Source organism: Myxine glutinosa, chromosome 12 (assembly GCF_964187855.1).
Source record: "Myxine glutinosa chromosome 12, kmMyxGlut1.1, whole genome shotgun sequence".
Lineage (NCBI taxonomy): Eukaryota > Metazoa > Chordata > Myxini > Myxiniformes > Myxinidae > Myxine > Myxine glutinosa.
This window is the reverse complement of record NC_136272.1, coordinates 67950622-67976309: the sequence shown is the minus strand read 5'-3', so window position 1 is coordinate 67976309 and position 25688 is coordinate 67950622. Positions and strand designations below refer to the sequence as shown.

At 45.2% G+C, this 25688-nt stretch overlaps 1 protein-coding gene across 2 annotated transcripts in view; it reads left to right on the top strand.

Annotated features, from left to right (window-relative positions):
• The window catches only part of SKAP2 (src kinase associated phosphoprotein 2), a 308716-nt gene that overhangs the window by 25863 nt on the left and 257165 nt on the right, over positions 1–25688 (top strand). For both annotated transcript variants that reach the window (XM_078766927.1, XM_078766928.1), the window contains exon 2: positions 22547–22655. In XM_078766927.1, coding sequence (XP_078623053.1) covers positions 22547–22655 — 109 coding nt within the window. The remainder of the gene's footprint in view (positions 1–22546; positions 22656–25688) is intronic.

Genomic DNA, 25688 nt, shown 5'->3' with positions numbered 1-25688 from the left:
TCAAACCTCAGACAATGGTGGGATAATGCCAAAACGCACATCAGACTGTTCTGCCAACAATATCGTGCGTATGGTGTTCAAGAGGAAAGAAAAACCACAACCTTACTTGAAGATGAAATCCTGGAATTACAGGAACAGCTTCAGGGAACCGCAAGTGTGAGCTACCAGGGAATGAGGCAACAAATCCATGGAAAAACGGCCTTACTGAATTCCATATCCGAAAGGCGAGCACAAAATGCTTTATTGCGCCTGAAGATGAGGTACATACACGACCTTGATGCTCCAACCAAATTCTTCTTCAGCCTTAAAAGGGGGGCCTCTTCGTCAATGATTAACACGCTTACTCCATGATGGGGAACTCCTTTATGAAGATGGCAGAATCAGGGAATGTGCCCGGAAACATTTTAAACAACGGTTTATGCGGCATGACATTAACCAGGATGCAATATCGGAACTTGTTTCTAACCTTCCAACATTGACGGAGGATCAGAAGCAGCAGTTGGAGGATCCTCTTAGGTTACCTGAGCTCACCGCTGCCTTGAAGGCCTTGGAACCTGATAAAGCCCCTGGACTGGATGGGCTGACAAGTGAATTTTTCCAGTTTTTTTGGGACACCATTGGACCTCACCTACTGCGGGTATTGAATGAATGTTTAGAGGATGGACAACTGCCGTGGAGTTGCCGGAGAGCAGTCACCACCTTAATTCCTAAGAAAGCGGACACTCAACTTATAGAGAACTGGCGTCCTATTTCTGTTTTATGTACGGATTATAAAATTTTAGCCAAAGCCTTGTCTAATCGAATGAAACCTTTTATGAATGTACTAATAGGAGAACATCAATCCTTTTGTATTCCTGGACGTACTATTTTTAATAATATCTTTCTTATCCGTGATACCATTCGGTTTTGTAACAATTTTAATATGAATGTTGGTCTGTTTTTTATTGACCAAGGAAAAGCCTTTGACTGTATTGACCACATGTACCTTTTTAGAGTTTTAGAGAATTTTGGGTTTGGACCTATTTTTATCTCGTACGTTAAACTTTTGTATTGTAATATATCCAGTGTTCTTAAAATTAATCGAGTATTGTGTAGCCCCATTGCTGTACAACGGGGAGTACGGCAAGGTTGCCCGCTATCTGGACTTTTATACTCTCTTGCCATCGAACCTCTTCTGCTCCAATTACGTACGCACATTTCTGGCTTCACTGGATCAATTCTTACCACACCGCTAAAAGTCTCTGCCTATGCAGATGATGTCTGTATTTATATAAAAAATAGTACTGACGTCACTGCGGTGGCTCAGGCACTAAAAACATATTGTCAGGCTTGTTCAGGCCAGGTAAACTGGAAGAAGAGTGAAGCCCTTTGGATAGGACCTGGAGATTGCCCGCCAATTGTCCTACCAGGAGGAGTGAACTGGCAGAAAAGTGGCATTAAATACCTCGGTATTTTCCTCGGAGACAACACCTTTGAGCAGCAGAACTGGGTGGGATTACCAGACAAGGTAATGGCAAAACTGGCCCGCTGGAAAGGACTTCTTTTCCAACTTTCGTACCGCGGAAGAACTCTCGTCATTAACAATCTTGTCGCCTCTATGCTATGGCATAAGATGATATGCCTACAACCGCCTGGGAGCCTTCTTATTACACTGCAAAAGAGCATTGTCGACTTTTTCTGGAGCGGGAAACACTGGCTCCAACCCCCCGTGGCATACTTGCCACTCGCTGAAGGTGGCCAAGCTCTTATTGATATCCGCAGCCGGATTATGGTCTTCCGGCTTCATATCGTGCGCCAACTTGTATATGGAGATGAAGCCCTACTCTGGAGGCCTCTGGCTAACTGCATATTACAGCTTACATGCAAGCTGGGTTACGACCGAGAACTTTTCTTGATGAACCCTCATCAATTCGATTCATCCTTGCTGCCCACCTTTTACCAAGGGGTGATGAACGCCTGGCAAGCCCTGTCCTTTTCCCGTGAAATGGCAACATACAACATGGAAATGTTGTTGAACGAGCCCCTATGCTACAACCCCTTCCTGGAAAACAGCTTGAATAATAGGGGACTCGTTCAACGTTTTGTTGATGCCAAGCTGCTGCGAGTGAAAGACCTCATGACAGAGTCTGGGAGCTGCCGGCTGAGTGCTGCCGCTGTGGCACAAAAAACCGGAATAAAATCTGTCAGGATCATCTCTCGGTTCCTTCAAGGGATATCCACAACGTATCGTAATACCTGCGAGGAACTTGGCCCTTCCCCCGAGGAAACAGCGGGAGACTTCCCCAAACTCCTAGTCTTCAGCCCGCCACTTAATCTGTCCCCTGGCCTGAACAGCCCTGATGATACTGCATTATCCCTTCCCGCCTTTCCAAAGAAAACTCTGTACAACGCGTACGTTAAAATTTTATACGCAAAAACATTTTCTGAGCACCCGAGGCTTCGATGGCGGGATGTTTTACCCCCAATACCACCCAATTGCCCCAATTGGCGAAGTTTTTATCTCTTGCCTACTCCAAAGTATGTTGGAGATATTCAATGGAAACTTGTACACTGGATTTTACCTTATAATGTTTTACTGAACCGGTTTTCTACTGCTAACTCTAATCTATGCCCTTTCTGTGCATCCATTGAAACCCTACCGCATATATACCTGGAGTGTGAACGATTGCAACCTCTTTTTACATTCCTTCAGGAACGCTTTGTGAAGCTTGGTTCCCTCTTCAATCACAATGTTTTTATTTATGGTGTTTTAGGACCGTCTTCCCTTAGGAATGTGGTTTTAATGAATTTTTTAATTGGCCAGGCCAAGTTTGCAATTTATAAATCCAGGAAGAAAAAAATGGGAAACGCTTCTGACTCGTCATGTGATGTACTGCTCACCCTTAAGGCTCTTGTAAATGCAAGACTAAAGCGAGAGTACCGGTTTTTTAAAATGAACAAGAATTTAACATGTTTTAAAGAAAAGTGGGTTTTTAATGATGTCATATGCACACTTGATGATGATGATTTGAAAATAACCTTTCCTTGAGACCATTTTATTGTGTTTTGTTTCTTTGTGACTGAACATAACTGATTTTTTGTACTCTTGTAATAAAAGGAAGAAACAGTCAGTCTCTCTCTCTCTCTCTCTCTCTCTCTCTCTCTCGCCACCTGCTGGCCGTTTGTATGCTGGTTGTACTGTCATGGCGTCTGCTTGTGGAGGCCTGTGAGTGCTCTGTGTTGTTGCTCCCTTCCCCACCACCCCCCGCCCCCCCCCCCCCCCCACTCTGTGTCCTTGTGCCTGTTCGTGGAGTTTTCCTGGTGATTCCCATACACGTTGAGACGGGAGAGAGAGCCGGAGAGCACAGGGTGATTGCTGGTAAGGGTTCGCCGTTTTTGGGCGTCGCCCGATCGGTGTTTGCCCCTTCATCTTAAACCTCTATTTCCTTTTTTTCCTTTCGTTTATCTTTCCTTCAGTTTGTTTTGTTGCCTCCCTTTTCCAAAGTTATGGAAATCGGAGCGGTCTGATTACTCCCATCCCCGGAGTTCGGGTAGGGAAGATTATATTATATATTCACCCTCCCCGAGTCGGGGAGGGGTTGTAAGTGCAGCTGTCCCAGCATGGCAGCTGCACTATCTCGATTTATGGCCTTTCAGAGCCTGACCCGTAAGCACGGGTTCTTTTGTGTACCTCCGGAACGTGAGGTTAGTGTCGAGGATGTTGTCCTCGCAACCGGTCGTGTTGTCGGGATCGACAAGGTTGTTGCCGCTTCGCGGATGAACAAGCGGATCGTTATTTTTTTGTCCGATGCAGATTGTGGCCCACAAATTGTCAAACAGGGTTTGACAATCGATCCAGATTTATTTGTTATGATTTTCCCACTAGATAGCCCAGCGATAAAAGTCATGATATCCAATTGCCCCCCATTTGTATCCGACGATGTGTTAATTAAAGAATTATCCCGATATGGTACCATCGTGACTCGTATATCTATGATTCCCTTCGGGTCACGGAACAACGATTTAAGGCACGTGGTTTCATTCCGGCGGCAAGTGTTTATGATTTTAAAAGATTCCCAGAAGGATTTAAACCTTATAATAAAATTAAAACATCAACAGAATGAATATACAGTGTACGTGTCCACCAACGTTCTAAAATGTTTTGGTTGCGGACAATTTGGGCATGTTAAGCATGACTGCCCCCGAAAAGAGAATTCTCCACAAGTACAACCTCCCCTCCGAACCGGGAATAAGCAAGCCCCCCACCTTCCCACCACCGATCCAAACCCTTCCACCACTGGCCCAAACCCTTCCATCACCGACCCAAGCCTTCCCACCACCGAACCAAGCCTTCCCACCACCGACCCAAGCCTTCCCACCACCGAACCGAGCCTTCCCGCCACCGAACCAAGCCTTCCCACCACTGACCCAAGCCTTCCCACCACCGAACCAAGCCTTCCCGCCGCCGACCCAAACCCTCCCACCACCGACCCGAACCTTCCCACCATCGACCCAAGCCTTCCCACCACTGACCCAAGCCTTCCCACCACCGAACCAAGCCTTCCCACCACCGAACCAAGCCTTCCCGCCGCTGACCCAAACCCTCCCACCACCGACCCGAACCTTCCCACCACCGACCCAAGCCTTACCACCACTGATCCCAATCTGTCTACCACCGACCCAAGCCCTCCTACCACTGATCCAAGTACCCCCGCCGTACCCCCTTCCCCTCCCCTTGAAACAGGGGCCCCTCCCTCTACTGAAGGATCTAGTTGCAGCCATCTCTTGTCAACGATAGACCTCACCCCCCCAGGCGACATCGTCAAATCACAGCTTGTTGCCTGCTATAACTGATCCTATCTCTCTCGCCGTGGTAGCCGATGGAAATCCCCTCCCGATGATCACGTCCTCCCTCCCCCCCCCTCCCCCCCAAACCCCTGCAATCTCTTCCCACTAACCAGGACGAGTTTCAATTAGTCTGCCCAAAAGGAAAAATACATTTGCAAACAACAGATGAAAACGGTCATCTCTTAAAAAAACCTACAACTGAAAACCGACAGCCCCCCCCCCCCCCCCCCGGCCCCAGATTTGTCCCTCGTCACAGAAAATCGTTTCTCTGTATTGGAGGACATAGATGTGGATGAATCCTCGCCCTTGTCTACTGACCTAGAAACTGATATGGTTGAACCGCAAAAATTAGTACCCCTCCCCCTCCCCCCCCCTCCCCTGAAGATGGCTCATTTCTCTCCCTCCCCATCCCCTCCCTCTATGGACTATGCCCCATCCGATAATGTGGAGGGATGTGATGACGGTGAGGAACTAAATGATGAAAACCAGTATGACACATCATCTGAGCCATCTGATAGCGATGACTGTTAGTGAATGTGGTAGCCTTAAGGAAGAAGAAACCCCTCCAATCCCTCCCTCCGAGATAAAAAGGTTTCTTAAGAGCACATTCCGAAAAAGGAATGTTGTTATAGAAACCTTTTTTCCGGAGCTACCTGATTTTATACATTCCGCTAGACTGATGGTAAAACGGCCCCACGTTTTTAATTTCAATTCCTCCCAACGTCACCGGTTAAAGAAGTGTTTACAAAAAGCTAAGAATGAACTGCTATCAAAAAATTGAGTGGTGGTCACTCCTCCTTGTGTTTGTAATGAGTTTTTCCATTTGTAGCCTGAATATTAACGGAGGATGTAGCTCTGTCCGTAAAGTTCAAGTAAGGGACCTTTTATTACAGAAGAAAGTTGACATTGCCCTCTTACAAGAGACCCATGCCAACGACTGCTGTGTCGCAGAGTGGTGTAGGCTCTTCCCCGGCCTGTCCTTCTTTAGTAACGGTGACTCCCGCAAAGGCGGTGTCGCAATAATTCTTAGCCCCTCCTTTTCGCCTTCATCACTTAAATTCGACGAAATACACAAGGGATCCCTAGCATCCCTAGAATTCCACTACTGCGAAAAGTTTTATACTATTTTTAATATCTATGCCCCAAGTACGCCTGTAGCTCGGCGAGTTTTTTTTAATGACCTTGGGACACACCTAACGTCCCTCGACAGCCAAAACGCCCTAAAAAACCAAGACAATCATGTTTGTATTGGTGGAGATTTTAATTGCACCCTCCAACCCCAACTAGACAGGAACAGTGCAGAGCCCCATCCTGCCTCCACAATCCCCCTCGCCCAATTTTTAAAACAAATGAATTTAACAGATATATGGCGGGTACAGCACCCATCAATCAGGCAATACACATGGTGTCAATGCATTCAGGGTAATATTGTACTTGCTCGCTTGGACAAGTTTTTTATTAATCCGCCACTTGAACGCCTCGTTCTGTCATCCAAAATTTGCCCATCAGGATTCTCGGACCACAGCGCAACATTTCTCAAAATTTCTGCCCCCTGCCTTTAACACAAGAGTGCTTTTTGGAAATTTAATAACAATTTACTTGATGATAGTACCTTTAAGGACATTTTTCCGGAAATTTGGAATATCCTAGTTTCCTCCCAAGGGAATTTCTCAAACCTCAGACAATGGTGGGATAATGCCTAAAAAAACATCAGACTGTTCTGCCAACAATATCGTGCGTATGGTGTCCAAGAGGAAAGAAAAACCACAACCTTACTTGAAGATGAAATCCTGGAATTACAGGAACAGCTCCAGGGAACTGCAAGTGTGAGCTACCAGGGAATGAGGCAACAAATCCATGGAAAAACGGCCTTACTGAATTCCATATCCGAAAGGCGAGCACAAAATGCTTTATTGCGCCTGAAGATGAGGTACATACACGACCTTGATGCTCCAACCAAATCCTTCTTCAGCCTTAAAAGGGGGGCCTCTTCGTCAATGATTACACGCTTGCTCCATGATGGGGAACTCCTTTATGAAGATAGCAGAATCAGGGAATGTGCCCGGAAACATTTTAAACAACGGTTTATGCGGCATGACATTAACCAGGATGCAATATCTGAACTTGTTTCTAACCTTCCAACATTGGCGGAGGATCAGAAGCAGCAGTTGGAGGATCCTCTTAGGTTACCTGAGCTCACCGCTGCCTTGAAGGCCTTGGAACCTGATAAAGCCCCTGGACTGGATGGGCTGACTAGTGAATTTTTCCAGGTTTTTGGGACGCCATTGGACCTCACCTACTGCGGGTATTGAATGAATGTTTAGAGGACGGACAATTGCCATGGAGTTGCCGGAGAGCAGTCACCACCTTAATTCCTAAGAAAGCGGACACTCAACTTATAGAGAACTGGCGTCCTATTTCTGTTTTATGTACGGATTATAAAATTTTAGCCAAAGCCTTGTCTAATCGAATGAAACCTTTTATGAATGTACTAATAGGAGAACATCAATCCTTTTGTATTCCTGGACGTACTATTTTTTAATAATGTCTTTCTTATCCGTGATACCATTCGGTTTTGTAACATTTTTAATACGAATGTTGGCCTGTTTTTCATTGACCAAGGAAAAGCCTTTGACTGTATTGACCACATGTACCTTTTTAGAGTTTTGGAGAATTTTGGGTTTGGGCCTATTTTTATCTCGTACATTAAACTTTTGTATTGTAATATATCCAGTGTTCTTAAAATTAATCAAGTATTGTGTAGCCCCATTGCTGTACAACGGGGAGTACGGCAAGGTTGCCCGCTATCTGGACTTTTATACTCTCTTGCCATCGAACCTCTTCTGCTACAATTACGTACGCACATTTCTGGCTTCACTGGATCAATTCTTACCACACCGCTAAAAGTCTCTGCCTATGCAGATGATGTCTGTATTTATATAAAAAATAGTGCTGACGTCACTGCGGTGGCTTAGGCGCTAAAGACATATTGTCAGGCTTGTTCAGGCCAGGTAAACTGGAAGAAGAGTGAAGCCCTTTGGATAGGACCTGGAGATTGCCCGCCAATTGTCCTACCAGGAGGAGTGAACTGGCAGAAAAGTGGCATCAAATACCTCGGTATTTTCCTAGGAGACAACACCTTTGAGCAGCAGAACTGGGTGGGGTTACCGGACAAGGTAATGGCAAAACTGGCCCGTTGGAAAGGACTTCTTTCTCAACTTTCGTACCGCGGAAGAACTCTCGTCATTAACAATCTTGTCGCCTCTATGCTATGGCATAAGATGATATGCCTACAACCGCCCGGGAGCCTTCTTATTACACTGCAAAAGAGCATTGTCGACTTTTTCTGGAGCGGGAAACACTGGCTCCAACCCCGCGTGGCATACTTACCACTCACTGAAGGTGGCCAAGGTCTTATTGATATCCGCAGCCGGATTATGGTCTTCCGGCTTCATATCGTGCGCCAACTTGTATATGGAGATGAAGCCCTACTCTGGAGGCCTCTGGCTAACTGCATATTGCAGCTTACATGCAAGCTGGGCTACTGCCGAGAACTTTTCTTGATGAACCCTCATCAAATCGATTCATCTTTGCTGCCCACCTTTTACCAAGGGGTGATGAACGCCTGGCAAGCCCTGTCCTTTTCCCATGAAATGGCAACATACAACATGGAAATGTTGTTGAATGAGCCCCTATGCTACAACCCCTTCCTGGAAAACAGCTTGAATAATAGGGGACTCGTTCAACGTTTTGTTGATGCCAAGCTGCTGCGAGTGAAAGACCTCATGACAGAGTCTGGGAGCTGCTGGTTGAGTGCTGCTGCTGTGGCACAAAAAACCAGAATAAAATCTGTCAGGATCATCTCTCGGTTCCTTCAAGGGATATCCACAACGTATCGTAATACCTGCGAGGAACTTGGCCCTCCCCCCGAGGAAACAGCGGGTGACTTCCCCAAACTCCTGGTCTTCAGCCCGCAACTTAATCTGTCCCCTGGCCTGAACAGCCCTGATGATACTGCATTATCCCTTCCCGCCTTTCCAAAGAAAACTTTGTACAACGCGTACGTTAAAATTTTATACGCAAAAACATTTTCTGAGCACCCGAGGCTTCGATGGCGGGATTTTTTACCCCCAATATCCCCCAATTGCCCCAACTGGCGGAGTTTTTATCTCTCGCCTACTCCAAAGTATGTTGGAGATATTCAATGGAAACTTGTACACTGGATTTTACCTTATAATGTTTTACTGAACCGGTTTTCCACTGCTAATTCTAATCTATGCCCTTTCTGTGCATCCATTGAAACCCTACCGCATATATACCTTGAGTGTGAACGATTGCAACCTCTTTTTACATTCCTTCAGGAACGCTTTGTGAAGCTCGGTTCCCTCTTCAATCACAATGTTTTTATTTATGGTGTTTTAGGACCGTCTTCCCTTAGAAATGTGGTTTTAATGAATTTTTTAATTGGCCAGGCCAAGTTTGCAATTTACAAATCCAGGAAGAAAAAAATGGGAAACGCTTCTGACTCGTCATATGATGTACTGCTCACCCTTAAGGCTCTTGTAAATGCAAGACTAAAGCTAGAATACCGGTTTTTAAAAATGAACAAGAATTTAACATGTTTTAAAGAAAAGTGGGTTTTTAATGATGTCATATGCACACTTGATGATGATGATTTGATAATAACTTTTCCTTGAGACCATTTTATTGTGTTTTGTTTCTTTGTGACTGAACATAACTGATTTTTTTCACTCTTGTAATAAAAGGAAGAAACAGTCTCTCTCTCTCTCTCTCTCTCTCTCTCTGTCGCCACCTATCGGCTGTCGGTGCGTTGGGTGTGGCGTCATGGCGGCTGTGAGCAACTGCTCTGTGCTTTGGTGAGCCCGTTGCGTTTTTCCCCTCCCCTCCCCTGCCCCCCTCCCTCTCCTTCTCCATCCTGTGTGCTTCGGCATTGTGTTTTCATCCGTTCTGCACCCTTGTCTTCGAGAGAGAGAGGATTGAGAGCGGGCCCTTGTTGGGTGCGGCCTACTGGCTTTGACGGCGCTTTGTAAGCCATTTTTGTGCTTAGAACGCACGTTTTATATTTACTTTAGCTCGATTATTTAGGTTTGATACCCTCTTGTCCGTTCCGGACAAGATAGGGGGGAATTTGATCTGTTTGTTGGTGTTCGACAAACATTGGGTTCTCTCGGTTCTTGGCTACGAACTTTTATTTGGTCGAGTTAGAATGGCGGGCGAACGTTTCCGCATTGATACGTACGAATCGCTAACTCGTAAACACGGGCTAGATTGTGTTCCTCCCAACGAGGTGGAAATTAACGATGTGCTTTCCGCCATTGGAAACATCGTTGGTGCACACAGTATTCGCGCTGCCTCTCGTATGAATAAGAAATTTGTCGTTTTTTTGTCCGAGGAGCACATGGTAGCGAGTGTAGTCGAACAAGGCTTGTTCATTGAACCGAACACGTTCCTCTCTGTGTTCGCTTTACAAGCCCCGACGGTAAAGATTAACATCAGTAATATCCCGCCATTTATTAGAAATGAGGAGTTACGTGAACAATTCAACAAGTTCGGTAAGGTCGTATCGAGGATTTCGATGGTGCCTATGCGAAATGTTTGCGATCGATTCAAACATGTCATGTCCTTTAAGAGAGTGGTGTACATGATACTGCCTGCACATGTAAAAACGCTCAATGTCGTGTTGAGTGTGAAAATCAACGGCTTTGAATACAAAATGTATGCCTCCTCGGAGGCTATGACGTGTTTCGAGTGTGGGGCTTACGGGCATGTGAGGAGTGCCTGTCCCAATGCGGTTAAACCGCAGGAACGCGGAGGATTGGTGAGGAGCGGCGACTCTTCACCGCACCATGAAGGGGAGGAGGCGGATCGAGTGGTTAATCCACCCACCGCACCGACTGCGGTGAGTGAAGCGCCAGACCCGTCCCCCCCCGACCGGGGGGGGGGGGTGGGGGAGGGGGTGATAGACTTAGAACGTGAGGTGACTAACCCTGCCCCTCCACTTAAGGTGGGAATAAAAGTGGTTGAACCCTCTCTCATTTCGTCCACGGTACACGACAGTGCGGACGATACCATGGAAGTATCCGTAGTGGACACCAGGAAAAAAGGTCAGAAGCGTTCAAGTGATGAATCCTGTGATTCCGAAGAAAAACAAAATAAGATTCAGATCGTGTCAGGTTCGCAGGACCTCCAGGGTGAGGCCTACACCGGAAACTCCTTGGCGGTAATGGAGATGGTACAGGAAGTGTGTGTACATGAGGAAGATTCGCTGGCACCACTTGCTGAGATTGAGTATGACCCGGAAAATAGTCGATCCTCTCAGGATGTGGTAAGTCCTTGTCCTGATAACCAAACTCGCTCAGACGAGTTAGCAGCTGGATCTGCTAGTGAGGAAAAAATAGATAAAGGGGAAAGTCCTTGCGACTGTGAGGATAACGTTAACCCTTCCCTGACAGATAAAAATGAAAGGGATGATGAGGTGGGGGACATACTTATAGCCACAGAGGATATGGTAAATTTGGAAGGGTCTGCAAAGAGTGCGGAGGTCCTTGACCCTGTAGAATTGCTGTTTCCAAAACTAAGTGTTCAGCAAATAGGAGGAAAAGATGCAGATCAAGATGAAGCACTTGATTCTGATGAAACCTCTTCTACTCCACTCTTTAGTGCTTCAAGTGCTCAAGAGAGTGAGGCGTGTGATGACAATACCATCACCATGGTTTCTCAAGAAAATGTTATCAAGTTCCTTGAAGAAACGTTCAGGAAAAGACATGTAAAAATCAAAGACTACTTTCCGAATCTGCATGATTTTATTTTGACTGCAAAGAACATGATTCGTGAACCTTATCAGGTTAACATGTCAGAACCTCAATTCCAGAGGCTAAGAAAATGTGTAACTCGAGCGGGCAAGGAACTTTATGAATAGTTAACAGAGTGGAGATAAAAGTAGCATCCTTAAACATCAACGGTGGTCGCAGTTGTGTGCGTCGCCTCCAGGTGTTTCAAATGTTTCAGAATGAAAAAATTGATGTGCTGATGTTACAAGAGACGCATGCAAATCAGTCTTCTGAGGTTGAGTGGCGTAATATCTTTAAAGGTTGTCACTTTTTCTCCAGTGCTTTTGTTGATGCCAAGGTTGGTGTTGCAGTAGTCTTACATCCTAGACTCCAGCCGTTGGAGATCAGATGTAGAGAAATTTGCAAGGGCCATTTACTATCTGTGGTGTTTGTCAGCGGTAACCAAAAGATTTGCACGACTAATGTATACTGCCCTAGTGCGAACTCTGCAAGAAGTGCTTTTCTTCACAAGTTAGCAGGTTTTTTAAGCACTATTGACCTGTCCATGTTGGTTTGCTTGGGGGGAGACTACAACTGTACCCTCAACCCACAACTTGATAGAAACACTCCTGAGCCTCATCCACCGAGTGCAAGGCCTTTGGCACAGCTCATTAAAAAATTTCAACTTGTGGATGTGTGGCGGGTACAGAACCCTAATATCCGGCAGTACACGTGGGTTTGTGCCGCAAGAAATCTTTTGACAATGGCTCGTTTGGATAGGATTTATGTTAACCATGATAAGGTAAATCTTGTCAAGAATTCATATATAAGGCCATCTGGTTTTTCTGATCATCACATGGTTGTTGTTGTATGTGGCCTACCTCATCACGTGTGTAGAAGTGCATATTGGACTTTCAATGTCAAACTTTTACAAAGTGAGCATTTCAAAGAAGCATTCAGAATGGTATGGAAGGAATGTGAAATGCAAAAGTTTTCCTACCTAAATTTAAGGCAATGGTGGGATTGCACAAAATCCCAAATTAAGTGTTTTTGCCAGCAATACTGTCGTTATAATACCTGTAACACACTCGGTGTGATAACTGCCTTAAAAAACGATATACTTTATTGTGAGCAGAAATCTGGAATGTCCAACGAAAATGTCCAGCAGTTGTCAGAGAAAAGAACACTACTGGCTGAAATGGTGAGAGAGCGTGCATCTGGTGCTTTCGTCCGACTGCGAATGGACAATATCCAACTTGACAAACCAAACAAAGACTTTTTCAACCTGGAAAAGACAGCCAAGACCCCTCAACAAATTCACGCTTTGCGCTCTTCTGCCGGTGCGCTTCTGTCTTCTCAAAGTGACATCAAAGATGAATTACGAAACTTTTATTCAAAGCTGTTTGCCTTGGGAACTGTGAACCAGGAAAACAGAAACGAGATGTTTGAACTGCTCCCATCTTTGTCTGAAGACCAGCGACAACAACTGGAGCCTGGCATCTCTCTCGGAGAACTTACTGTTGCTCTTAAAGGAATTCAAGATGGGAAAGCCCCTGGACTTGACGGCCTCCCAGTTGAATTTTACAAGGCCTTTTGGGACATTCTAGGCCCTACTCTACTTGACATCTTCCATGATGGCCTTGAACAAGGTGAATTGCCACTAAGTTGCCGGAGGTCAGTTTTGTGTCTCCTTCCAAAAAAAGGGAACTTGCAAGACGCCACAAATTGGCGGCCTGTGTCACTCCTAAATACGGACTATAAAATATTGTCGAAGGCGCTCGCGATACGTCTAAAGGAAGTCATCCCCCTTTTGATTGATATTGATCAGTCTTATTGTGTTCCTGAGCGTTCTATTTACGATAACATTTTTTTGGTGAGAGACTTGATCAGTCTCGGTCGTACTACATCTCATGGTTTTGGTTTGGTTCTTTTAGATCAAGAAAAAGCTTTTGACAGTGTTGACCATTCTTTTTTGTTTGCTGTACTACAGAGAGCTGGTTTTGGACAAAATTTTGTTTCCTATGTTAAGTTGTTGTATGAAAATGCATCCTGTCTGTTGAAGGTAAACAACAGCTTATGTTGCCCTTTTCCCTTTCAGCGAGGCATCCGTCAGGGCTGCCCGCTTTCAGGAATGCTATACAGTCTCTCGGTCGAACCTTTACTAGCTTTGCTCCGAAACTCAGTGGAAGGAGTCTCCTTAACAAAAAACCACAAAATGGTTACTTCAGCTTATGCGGATGACATTTGTGTTGCTGTTTCCAGCCAAAATGATGTGGGTGAGGTCTTTCGATGTCTGTCCCAGTTTGAGCTCGCCTCCACGGCAAAAGTAAATTGGAACAAAAGTGTTGCCTTATGGGTGGGCCCCAGTCCACCTTCCTCAGCTCTGCCTGTGTTACCAAGAGGAATGCAGTGGAACAAAGAGGGGTTTAAATATTTAGGGTTATTTCTCGGAGTCCAAGCATATGAACAAAAAAATTGGGAGGGTTTCTTGGAAAGAATTAAGCAGAAACTGGCTAGATGGAAACGGTTGCACCACCTTCTATCGCTTAAGGCAAGGGTGACAATAATAAATAACCTGGTGGTTCCTTTTATTTGGCATAAAGTTATCCCCCTCCAACCTCCGAGATACTTGGTCACAGGCATTCAGAGGGTTCTAACTCAGTTTTTCTGGGGAGGCCACCATTGGCTTGGACCAGACACGGTGTGCAGACCCCGAAATGCAGGTGGCCAAAGCTTGATACATGTTCCGAGTCGGATAATGGCTTTCCGCATGTGGACGATAAAGCGTTTATTGTATGGTGAGTGTGTCCCGTGGCGGCCTCTCACAAACGCTTGGCTGCAGGAAGCAGATGGGTTGAAGTATGACCGAGAGCTCTTCCTCATGGACCTGCAGCATGTCAACACGACTCTGCTCCCCGAGTTTCATCAGAGCCTTCTGAATGCCTGGCAAGTCCTTGGAATACAACGATTAGAGGTGTCCTACGATGCAAAAAAATATATGCATGAGCCATTGGTTCTGAATCCTTTATTCCCTGAAATTTCAACCTCCAGGTCATTTATGCATTGCTTCACCTGTAATGGAATAAACAGAGTGCGAGACCTGATGAAGCCTTCCCTAAATGGATGGTTATCCACCGGTTCTCTCACATCAAAAGTGGGGGTTCGGTCATCTAGAATGGTGGACAAAGTTTTGAGAGTTGTGATTAAAACTTTCAGGGAATTAAATATCGGGTGGACTGGGGCAGATGAAGTGGTGGACTCTCGTCTCTATTTCCCTGAGCTCCAAGTCACCTCAAAAAAACAACAGGGTGTCTTCTCAAAGTCAGATGGTTGCGGTGTGTTTCATGTGATGGGGAAAATAGTTATTTATGGGATATGCCAAGAGGTGCTTATACCGGGTTTCACAAAACCTTTAAAAAATCGGTGGGATGAGATTATCCCGGCTAATTCGTTCCTATCTCCAGTGTGGAAAGAGATGTATAGGTCTCCAACCTTAGGTCGAACCGGAGACTTAAATTGGAGACTAGTTCATCAGGCCCTGGTCACCAAATACTTACTTAATAAGTTTGATCCTTCTGTACTGAATGTTTGTCCTTTTTGTGAAGAGGCTGAAAATGTGACCCATGCTTTTGTGAAATGTAAGAGATTGGTACCCCTTTTTTGTTTCCTCCAACAGCTCTTTTATAAATTTCAGTTTGTTTTTTCTGTTGCAATTTTTGTGTATGGCATTGAAAGGAGCACCAAGAACAAGACAGCGGTCCCTTTCTTGAATTTTCTGTGCGGAATTGCTAAACTCGCAATATATAAAACTAGGAAGATCAAATTGAGTGGCAGAGATGAAAATGTGCTGTTTTGCTTCAAAGGAATAGTGTCGGCCCGGATAAGTTTCGGCAGTGTGAACGACGATTGTTTTACAGATGAGGTGTTGTTTGTTTTTGTAAATTATACTTACGCTCAATGTCCACATATACATGTATATACATTCTTTTTGCTTGTACAACTTTCTTTTTCTTGTAAAAATTTTGCGGTGTTCTTCCATGTGTGTTTTGATACTTTTATAACAAGTGAATCCTCTTGGATTGCGCTGAGGTTCGGGCATGGAATTTTTAGGAGGAAGTATAATTTGTATGCAATGAAAGTACATGTAATATGGGATCGAGTAAGATCGAGTAAGCTTCACCAGTGCGCATGTGCGAATTTACGTCACGTCGGCAGCGAGAAGGCGTTCCCCAACACGAACCAATCAGGAACTGCCACGCCCACTTATATGATCTCAGAATTCCTGTGACAGGAATTAGCGTTACACTGGCTGGAAGTCATTCGCTAGAGGCGCTTCCTCAGCGCCAATCACCAGTGCGCGTGCGCGAATTTACGTCACGTCGGCAGCGAGAAGGCGTTCCCCAACACGAACCAATCAGGAACTGCCACGCCCACTTATATGATCTCAGAATTCCTGTGACAGGAATTAGCGTTACACTGGCTGGAAGTCAATCGCTAAAGGCGCTTCCTCAGCGCCAATAAAAGCACATAAAAGTCAAAGTCTCTCTCTCCCTCTCTCTCTCTCTCTCCCTCTCTCCCTCTCCCTGCTGGCCGTCTGTTGTTGGGTGTGGCAAGATGGCGTGTGCTCGTGTTGGTGTGTTGTAGCTCCTGGCTCGTGTTGATTTCGTCCTCTCTCCACCTCCCTTTTTACCTTTCCCTTTCCTTTGTTTTTTTTCCTTTTGTACTTTTGTCGTGTCTGTTGACCTTTTTTCCTCCCTTCCTGCTTCGTTACCACCTGTCCCTCTTTTTCTCCTCCTTCGAGACAGAGAGAGAGGGAGAGCCAGCACGGTAAGGGTTTGTTTAAACCACGTTTTTTCCTAACGTGGTTTAAACCGTGCTTTCGTTTTTAGTTACTTAATATATATTTTTTTCTATTCTTTTTTTTAGGATTATACAAATCTATTTGCTTTCACTTCGTTTCTCCTTTGACGATATGGCTAATAGGAGTAGCCAAAGGCCTGCCGATCGTGTTACCGATGAGGGTTTATCGCGTAAGCACGGGCTGTGCCTTGCCCCGCCGGAGGGAGTTGAAATGGATGACATTTTGCTCGCGATTGGGGATTTGATCGACGTGAGTAATATTCGTGCCGCGTCCCGTATGAATCACAAAATTGTGGTATTTGTTTCGCAAATAAGTCTGGACGATATTGTTGTGCAGAATGGTTTGACCTTGGGAAACGATCTGTTTGTTCCTGTGTCGTCGATGGACACGCCGGCAGTTAAAGTCATTTTGAGCAATGTTCCGCCTTTTCTAGGTAACGAGGAAATCCTGCACAAGCTAGGTGAGTTTGGCACTGTCGTCTCTCGAATCATTAGGGTTCCTCTACGTACGAGAAACGGCAGGTTGAAGCACGTACAATCGTTTAGACGTTTTTGTTTTGTTGTTTTAAAAGACACAGCGAAGCAGTTGAACACCTCCCACACGTTTAAAGTAGGCGAGCATGAATATAGAATCTTCATGGCGACCGAGACCTTGATCTGCTACGGATGTGGAGCACACGGACACACTAAGCAGTATTGTCCAGACGCCAAGAAGACTTAAGCTACAGCAGCTGGGTCGGCCCCCCCTGTGACTGATGCAGTGCCCCCCGTTCATGAGCCTGGTGGAGTACAGACCCCCACACCAGAAGACCAGGGTGTGGCAAGTGGTGGCGGTGTTGCTGAGGTTAGTGCAGCAGGGGAGCACCCAGTCGATGTGGACAAGAGGCTGCAACCTCAAGATAATATGGTTTTTGAGGAGGTATTGATGAAAGGCACCGAGGCTAAGAGGAACCTAAAACGTACCTTTTTGAGCGCCGAGGTGGAAGACAAAGGTAGCAAAGTGATACTCGTACAAACAAACAGTATCTCAGAATATCCTGATGATTCTCGGCAAGCTGGGCAGGGTGGTGACGAAACAGAGGAGAGTAGGACTTCACCCCTTGCTCTTGTTGAAGAAAATCAATGCACCAGTATTGGTTGTGATGATGGCACCATTGCCCCTTGTGACAACGAGCAGTCCCAGGGCCTGAGTGACGACGGTTGTTGCTCACATCCGGTTGAAACGACCAAGGATGATGGTCCAAGCAGACCTATAATAGGCAGCAGTGGTGGCACAGATGTGCCCCTGGTGATGCAACAAGAAGACTGCAGTGTTGATGACACAGAAGGTGTGCCAGCTCCTGACACACAACAAAGGAGTTTCAACGTTGATGTGGTTAGGGAGCTGGATGAGGAAGCTCAAAGCCTTGTGTCTGTGAATCTGTGAATGTGAATGTGTCTGTGAATCAGGGAGAAGAACAGATGGAAGCAACAAAGGAAAACGTAATCAGTTTCCTAAACGAGACGTTTAGGCAACGCTATGTTGTGATCAAAGACCATTTTCCCGATGTGAAAACTTTCATCAGGGCTGCAAGACCCCTCCTGCAAAGAAATGACCCAATGGAAATCTCGGAGGCTCAATTTCAGCGTCTTCGGAAAGCGGTCACAAAGGCGAATAAGGAATTGCAGGCGGAGGGTGAGTTACCTTTGTAAATGGCATTGCGAGAGATATGTATCGCATCCCCGAATATCAATGGGGGTTGTACCCCCTTACGAAAAATTCAGACAATTCAGGCGATGGAGAGGGTGAAAGCCGACATCATCCTGATACAGGAGACTCATGCTACGAACACCCTGGTTGCTGAATGGGGAAAACTTTATCGAGGGCAGTGGTGGCTGAGTGGTTTTACCACACCCAAAGCTGGTGTTGCCATCGCCTTGAGTGATAGAATCCCTGCTCGGAAGATTGTCTTCAAGGAAATTTATAAGGGACATCTGATAGCGGTGGAATTCTATTGCAACACACAAAAGATCATCATTGTAAACGTATATGCACCGAGTGAGCCCATGGAAAGAAGAGTGTTCTTTTCCACTCTGCATGACTTTGTAAAAGGACTGGATACAACCGCTTTCATCTGTATTGCTGGCGATTTCAATTGCACTATCAATGCTTCCGTAGACAGGACCGGTCATGAACCCCATCCGGCTTCTACGAGGATTTTGGAGAACATCATCAAAAATCAGCATTTGAAAGATGTTTGGAGGTTGCAACACCCAACTTCACGGTGCTATACGTGGTGCAGATGCCATGATGGGAGGATATCAATGGCAAGGCTAGACAAATTCTACATGAATAAGCCAATGCTAAATGTGATGGCCACAACCCAGATACTCCCAACTGGTTTCACAGACCATTACCTGGTTTCAATGGGTTTTAATTTGCCTCTGGCCTCAGGTGGTAGTGCGTATTGGTCACTTAATACCCACCTGCTGAATGATATGAGATTCAAAGAGGCTTTTCGAGCCGTGTGGGAAAGAATTCGGTCCTCCAAATTTGAGCATGCTAACCTCCGACTGTGGTGGGACCTCGCAAAGGGTCAGGTCAAATCGTTCTGTCAACAATATAGTCTTTATGCCACTAAATTGAAAAATCTCTCGATTGATTCATTAAAGGCTGAAATTGCAGCCCTGGAGGAAAACATTAATACGGCTGGGAAAGACACTACAGGTGACTGGCTGCTATGGACTAAAAAGGCAATGTTGACTGAACTGGTACGGCAGCGAGCAATGGGCACCCTGGTACGCATGAGAATGAGTTATTTAACGTTGGATATGCCAAATAAGGCCTTGTTTGGTTTGGAGAACTCTGTCAAAAAATCACAACAGATTCACGGGCTACGTGCTCCTAATGGGTCAATAGTGACCTCCAAACAGGAGATTAAGTCTGCTTTGAAGGGTTTTTATACAAACTTGTACTCCCCCCAGAGCATAAGTAATGAGACCTTGCAGGAGCTGACTACTGGGCTTCCAAGACTTGAGGAAGACCAGCAACGCACATTGAACATGTCAGTTTCGGCTGCTGAACTTGAAACTGCTATGCGGAGCTTGAAGGATGGTAAAGCCTCTGGGATTGATGGTTTGCCCGGAGAGTTCTATAAGACTTTTTGGAAACTTGTGGGACCTGACCTGCTTGAGGTATTTGATGAATGCCTTCATGTTGGAGAGCTTCCCCTGTCCTGCAGAATAGCAGTCATTTGCCTGTTGCCAAAGGCTGGGGACACTCAACTAGTCGAGAACTGGCGGCCTGTCTCATTGCTGTGTGCGGATTACAAGCTTTTGTCGAAGGTTTTAGCAAACCGTTTGGGAACTGTGATCAGCTCTATTGTGCACCCTGACCAGACCTACTGTGTACCAGGAAGGTCAATTTATGACAATATCTTTCTGATAAGGGATATTATTTCTTGTAATAAGTACTTGCGTGCCAGTTTTGGGTTGTTGTTTCTTGACCAAACAAAGGCTTTTGATCGTGTTGATCATACATATTTGTTTTCTGTTCTGGAGCGGATGGGTTTTGGCAAAACTTTCATTTCCTATGTTAAGCTGTTATACACTTTCACCTTCTGCATGATGAAAGTAAACAACAGTTTATGTCCCCCTTTTCCTTTCCGTCAGGGTATCCGTCAAGGTTGTCCTCTTTCTGGACTTCTGTATATAATTGCCCTTGAACCACTCTTAGCATCCATCAGGCAGCGAATAACTCAGGATGTGGGAGCCGTGTTTGGTTCAAGATTTGTGGTCACAGCTTATGCTGATGATGTATGTGTTCTGATTAAGGGCCCAAGTAGTGTTGCTGCAGTGCAGCGTTGCTTTAAAGACTACTCTGCGGCCTCTTCCGCTGAAGTAAATTGGGGCAAGAGTGTAGCCTTATGGTGCGGTTCGGATAACCTTTCTTTAACACTGCCACCGTCACTCCCACATAATTTAGAGTGGAAAACAGATGGGGTCAAATATCTTGGTGTCTATCTCGGCAACCAGGAAGTAGAAACGAAGAACTGGGAAGGAATGATTGAACAAATTACACACCGGTTGAAACGATGGGAAGGACTGTTGCGATCTCTTTCTTATAAAGGCCGCACTCTTGTTATAAATAACTTGATAGCAGCAAGATTATGGCATAAACGAATTGCCTTGCAGCCACCCAAGGAGTTGATGCCAGCCATCCAGCGGGTCTTGGTTAATTTCTTTTGGAATGGATACCACTGGCTTCGGCCGCAAATACTGTACCATCCTCGGAAGGAGGGTGGACATGGAATTGTGGATGTGTCCACCCGGCTTATGGCTTTTCGCCTACAGTCTGTGCAACATCTGTTGTATGCTGAAGAGCTGCCCTGGCACTCACTTGCGTTTTTCTTGTTGCAACAAGCGGGAGGCCTGTGTTATGATAGGCACTTGTTCCTGGTGAACCTTGACCGTGTCAGCTTAGTTTCAATCCCAACTTTTTATCAGGGTTTGCTGAGAGTTTGGAAAGGTTTTGGGGTTCATCGTTGCCTTGAGGCTTATAATTGCCGGATGTTTATCCAAGAGCCTATTTTCTATAACGGTTTTTTTCCATGCATTCCTCATAGTCCGACTTTGATTAGGAAATTTACTCAAGGAGGAATTGGCAAAGTTTGTGACCTGACGGATACATCTGGGACAAAATGGATGTCTGCTGGCAGGGTGGCGGCCATTCTTGGTTTAAGATCCGTGCGTATTGTCAGCCAAATTATACGCATCGTCAAGAGGAAGTTTAAGGAGTTAAATATTGGCTGGGAAGGTATAAACAATGTCGAGGATTTTCGGCTGTGTTTCCCTGAAATTAAGGTGCTCCCAGCTCTCCAGTCGAATGGTGAACTTGTATCTCATTTTCATTTGGTAACAAAGGCGGGTATTCACAAGCTCCTTCGAGAAAACCAAGCATCACCCTTCTCCGGAGTGGCGCGAGTGGCCTTGTGGTCAGAAAGGTTAGGGCCAGGGTCTCCTGCCACGCCACTGTGGCCTAATATGTACAAACTACCTATTTACGGGTTCCTCGCAGATATCCAGTGGAAACTAGCACATTGGGCTCTCCCTACGAACACCTTTGTTCATCACCTTGACAGCTCAGTGCCAGTAGCATGCCCCTTCTGTGTACAGAAGGAGGATCTCTTTCATGCCTATGTGAAATGCGAAAGACTAATACCTCTTTTCTTGATTCTCACACACCTTTTTGATCAGTTGTCTTTTCCGTTTACTTCACATTCTTTTATTTTTGGTGTATCTTTCAGACCCTCCTGCAAGGACTCTGGTGTTCTCCTAAACTTCTTAGTTGCTGTAGCAAAATATTCAATATATAAATCCAGGAAAATTAAAATTGATAATGGGCATGGGTTTGATGTTGTTCCTATGTTTAAAGGGCTGGTGTCTGCAAGAATAAGGTTAGAGTTTGATTATTATGTGGTGAATGAAAATGTCAAACTCTTTGAGTGCAAATGGTGTATTAATGAAGCATTATGTGTTGTGAATGAATCGAATTTGTACTTTTCTTTTTAACATTAAGAACTGTTGTTTTTTTCTATTTTTTTCTCTCCTGTAAAAATGTAACTTGACCTGGTGTGTTTTTTGTGAAATAAATGGTGTTGCAAATTCAAAATTCTCTCTCTCTCTCTCTCTCTCTCTTCATCTCTTCATCTCTTCATCTCTTCATCTCTTCCTCTCTTCCTCTCTTCCTCTCTCTCTCTCTTCCTCTCTCTCTCTTCCTCTCTCTCTCTTCCTCTCTCTCTCTTCCTCTCTCTCTCTTCCTCTCTCTCTCTTCCTCTTTCTCTCTTCCTCTCTCTCTCTCTTCCTCTCTCTCTCTTCCTCTCTCTCTCTTCCTCTCTCTCTCTTCCTCTCTCTCTCTTCCTCTCTCTCTCTTCCTCTCTCTCTCTTCCTCTCTCTCTCTCTTCCTCTCTCTCTCTTCCTCTCTCTCTCCTATTTCCTCCATCCCCCTATTTCCACCGTCTGCACATTTCGCATTTCTCTTCCAATCTTCATCTCTCACTCTTCCTTGTTGTTGACCACAACCTCTCCAGATTGTGAAGATTTTCTTGCCAACGTGCTCGTTGAAGAGAAGCAGTTGACCAAGAAGACCAAAGAACAACGAGACGGCCTCGCCCAGGCCTTTGGTCGACTGAGATCCCGGTGCGTCAGGTCTCGCACAAGCACCACACAATGACAAGTTGTAATAATAATGCGATAAGTTAGCAAAACCATTAAACATATTGATCTTACTCAACTGCTACCTGATTTTGACAAAACGTAATCATCAAATCGTTAAAATTGATTTAATTACCGGTATATATTATTTGTATATATATATATATATATATATATATATATATATATATATATATATATATATATATATACCTATCAGATTCATCGAGGACACAAATCTCATACATCAGTCATACAGCACCAGGACATGAGCATGCAAATTCATTAATTGGCATACAATTACACGGTCCTTGGAATTTACACGGGATTCAAACCTGTAACCTGAGCATCGTGAGCGATGTGTTCAGATGGGCATGTATGAGGAATACTCCTCGGGAAGAGGGGTGGGTGGTCAAAAACAAACAACTCGACCCCATTACACGAACATACCTAATATTTAGATGGCCCCTTGGGGACTCTCCAATAATAGTGGATCTCACTTATTTAGGAAATTCATCCTTTAGTTAAATATTCCTACCCACCTGAGGTTTGAGCCACTAATTGCTTTCCCGCCAACGACGTGGTTGGAAAGTGCGAAAGGCGTTGTGGGGTTTAAATGCGGAGGGGGCAAAGTATTCCTTTCCCCACATATATTTTATATTTTGTTCCATTCTTCACTCCTTAAACACTTTATCTTTATCTGCAGTGAAGTATTATAATCTTTCTCTGACTTCGATGCAAATTACGTGTGATATACTATTACGTTGGTTGTTTCATGCACGTGGGAGTTTGCCATTTTCACTTTGTCAGATGTTAGTCTATGATCCAGGAACTACTCAATTTCAATTGAATGTTGTATTTTGAACACGAATCTGCCATTTAACAGAACTTTGGCTCTGAATTTGGCAAAATTAACGGAATCTTGTTCCGATATCACACGCATAGAAAGGAGTGTAAGTAATTGTTCTACTCGACCTGTCTGACAATTAAACTAAATTTGAAATTATTCCAAACAGGTATCTACTGTTTTTAAGGCCATCATAAAGACACAAACAGGTGCGAAGAACTAACGTTGTGTGTTAAACAAAGTGGTGCAAAAGACTCTATCAACGGTGGTAAACTTCCGCAAAAAGTCTTTTTTTAATACTTTTTCAATCTTTATTTTATTTCAATTGAATTATGTACTTGAACACTGTAGAACACAAATCGTGTTGTTGTCACTTGCAAAAACCTCCACTTTTGCAGTCGGCTACTTATGTTGTTACTGCAAAACATTGCACCATTTTAAAAGGTACGTCCATGATGAAGTCTCGAGGAGATTTCCAAGTCCACGATGAAGTCTCGAGGAGATATCCAAGTCCACGGTGAAGTCTCGAGGAGATTTCCAAGTCCACGATGAAGTCTCGAGGAGATTTCCAAGTCCACGATGAAGTCTCGAGGAGATTTCCAAGTCCACGATGAAGTCTCGAGGAGATTTCCAAGTCCACGATGAAGTCTCGAGGAGATTTCCAAGTCCACGATGAAGTCTCGAGGAGATTTCAAAGTCCACGATGAAGTCTCGAGGACATTTCCAAGTCCACGATGAAGTCTCGAGGACATTTCCAAGTCCACGATGAAGTCTCGAGGACATTTCCAAGTCCACGACGGTCTCGAGGAGATTTCCAAGTCCACGATGAAGTCTCGAGGAGATTTCCAAGTCCACGATGAAGTCTCGAGGAGATTTCCAAGTCCACGATGAAGTCTCGAGGAGATTTCCAAGTCCACGATGAAGTCTCGAGGAGATTTCCAAGTCCACGATGAAGTCTCGAGGAGATTTCCAAGTCCACGATGAAGTCTCGAGGAGATTTCCAAGTCCACGATGAAGTCTCGGAGATTTCCAAGTCCACGATGAAGTCTCGAGGAGATTTCCAAGTCCACGATGAAGTCTCGAGGAGATTTCCAAGTCCACGATGAAGTCTCGAGGAGATTTCCAAGTCCACGATGAAGTCTCGAGGAGATTTACAAGTCCACGATGAAGTCTCTAGGAGATTTACAAGTCCACGATGAAGTCTCGAGGAGATTTACAAGTCCACGATGAAGTCTCGAGGAGATTTACAAGTCCACGATGAAGTCTCGAGGAGATTTACAAGTCCACGATGAAGTCTCGAGGAGATTTACAAGTCCACGATGAAGTCTCGAGGAGATTTACAAGTCCACGATGAAGTCTCGAGGAGATTTACAAGTCCACGATGAAGTCTCGAGGAGATTTACAAGTCCACGATGAAGTCTCGAGGAGATTTACAAGTCCACGATGAAGTCTCGAGGAGATTTACAAGTCCACGATGAAGTCTCGAGGAGATTTACAAGTCCACGATGAAGTCTCGAGGAGATTTACAAGTCCACGATGAAGTCTCGAGGAGATTTACAAGTCCACGATGAAGTCTCGAGGAGATTTACAAGTCCACGATGAAGTCTGGAGGAGATTTACAAGTCCACGATGAAGTCTGGAGGAGATTTCCTCTGCAAGGCGCCTCAGATTCTTCTCTTCCTCATCATTGATCCTCGGACTCTCCGCCTCTGATTTATCTACATGAAATGTATGACGTGTAATATACATCACAGGAATGTTTAAATAACGTCGCGGAAAAGCAAACGGTATTTTTGAACGAGTGAGCGTGTGCGTTCTGAAACCGTTAAATGTGCACTCGACGTGAGCAATTCCCTCTGATGGATTCCGTGTTCCCGGGGAGCCGAAGGGGCCTTCCCGTGCGCGCGCGTTTACACGAGCGCGAGAGACGTTCAAAGATGGATCGCAGGCGCTGTGGGGGAGGCCTGGGGTGTGGGAAGGGATAGGGGGAGGCCTGGGGGTGTGGGAAGGGATAGGGGGCGGCCTAAGGGATGTGGGAAGGCGTGGGGGCGGGAGAAGGGTTTGTTCTGATTTATGTGCCAGGAAAAGGAAAGCTCCCGCTTTGAAGCGTCCAATTAGCTTTATTTGTGCCTCTCATCTTGCCCCGGGACGACTCTGTTATGACGCGTTTC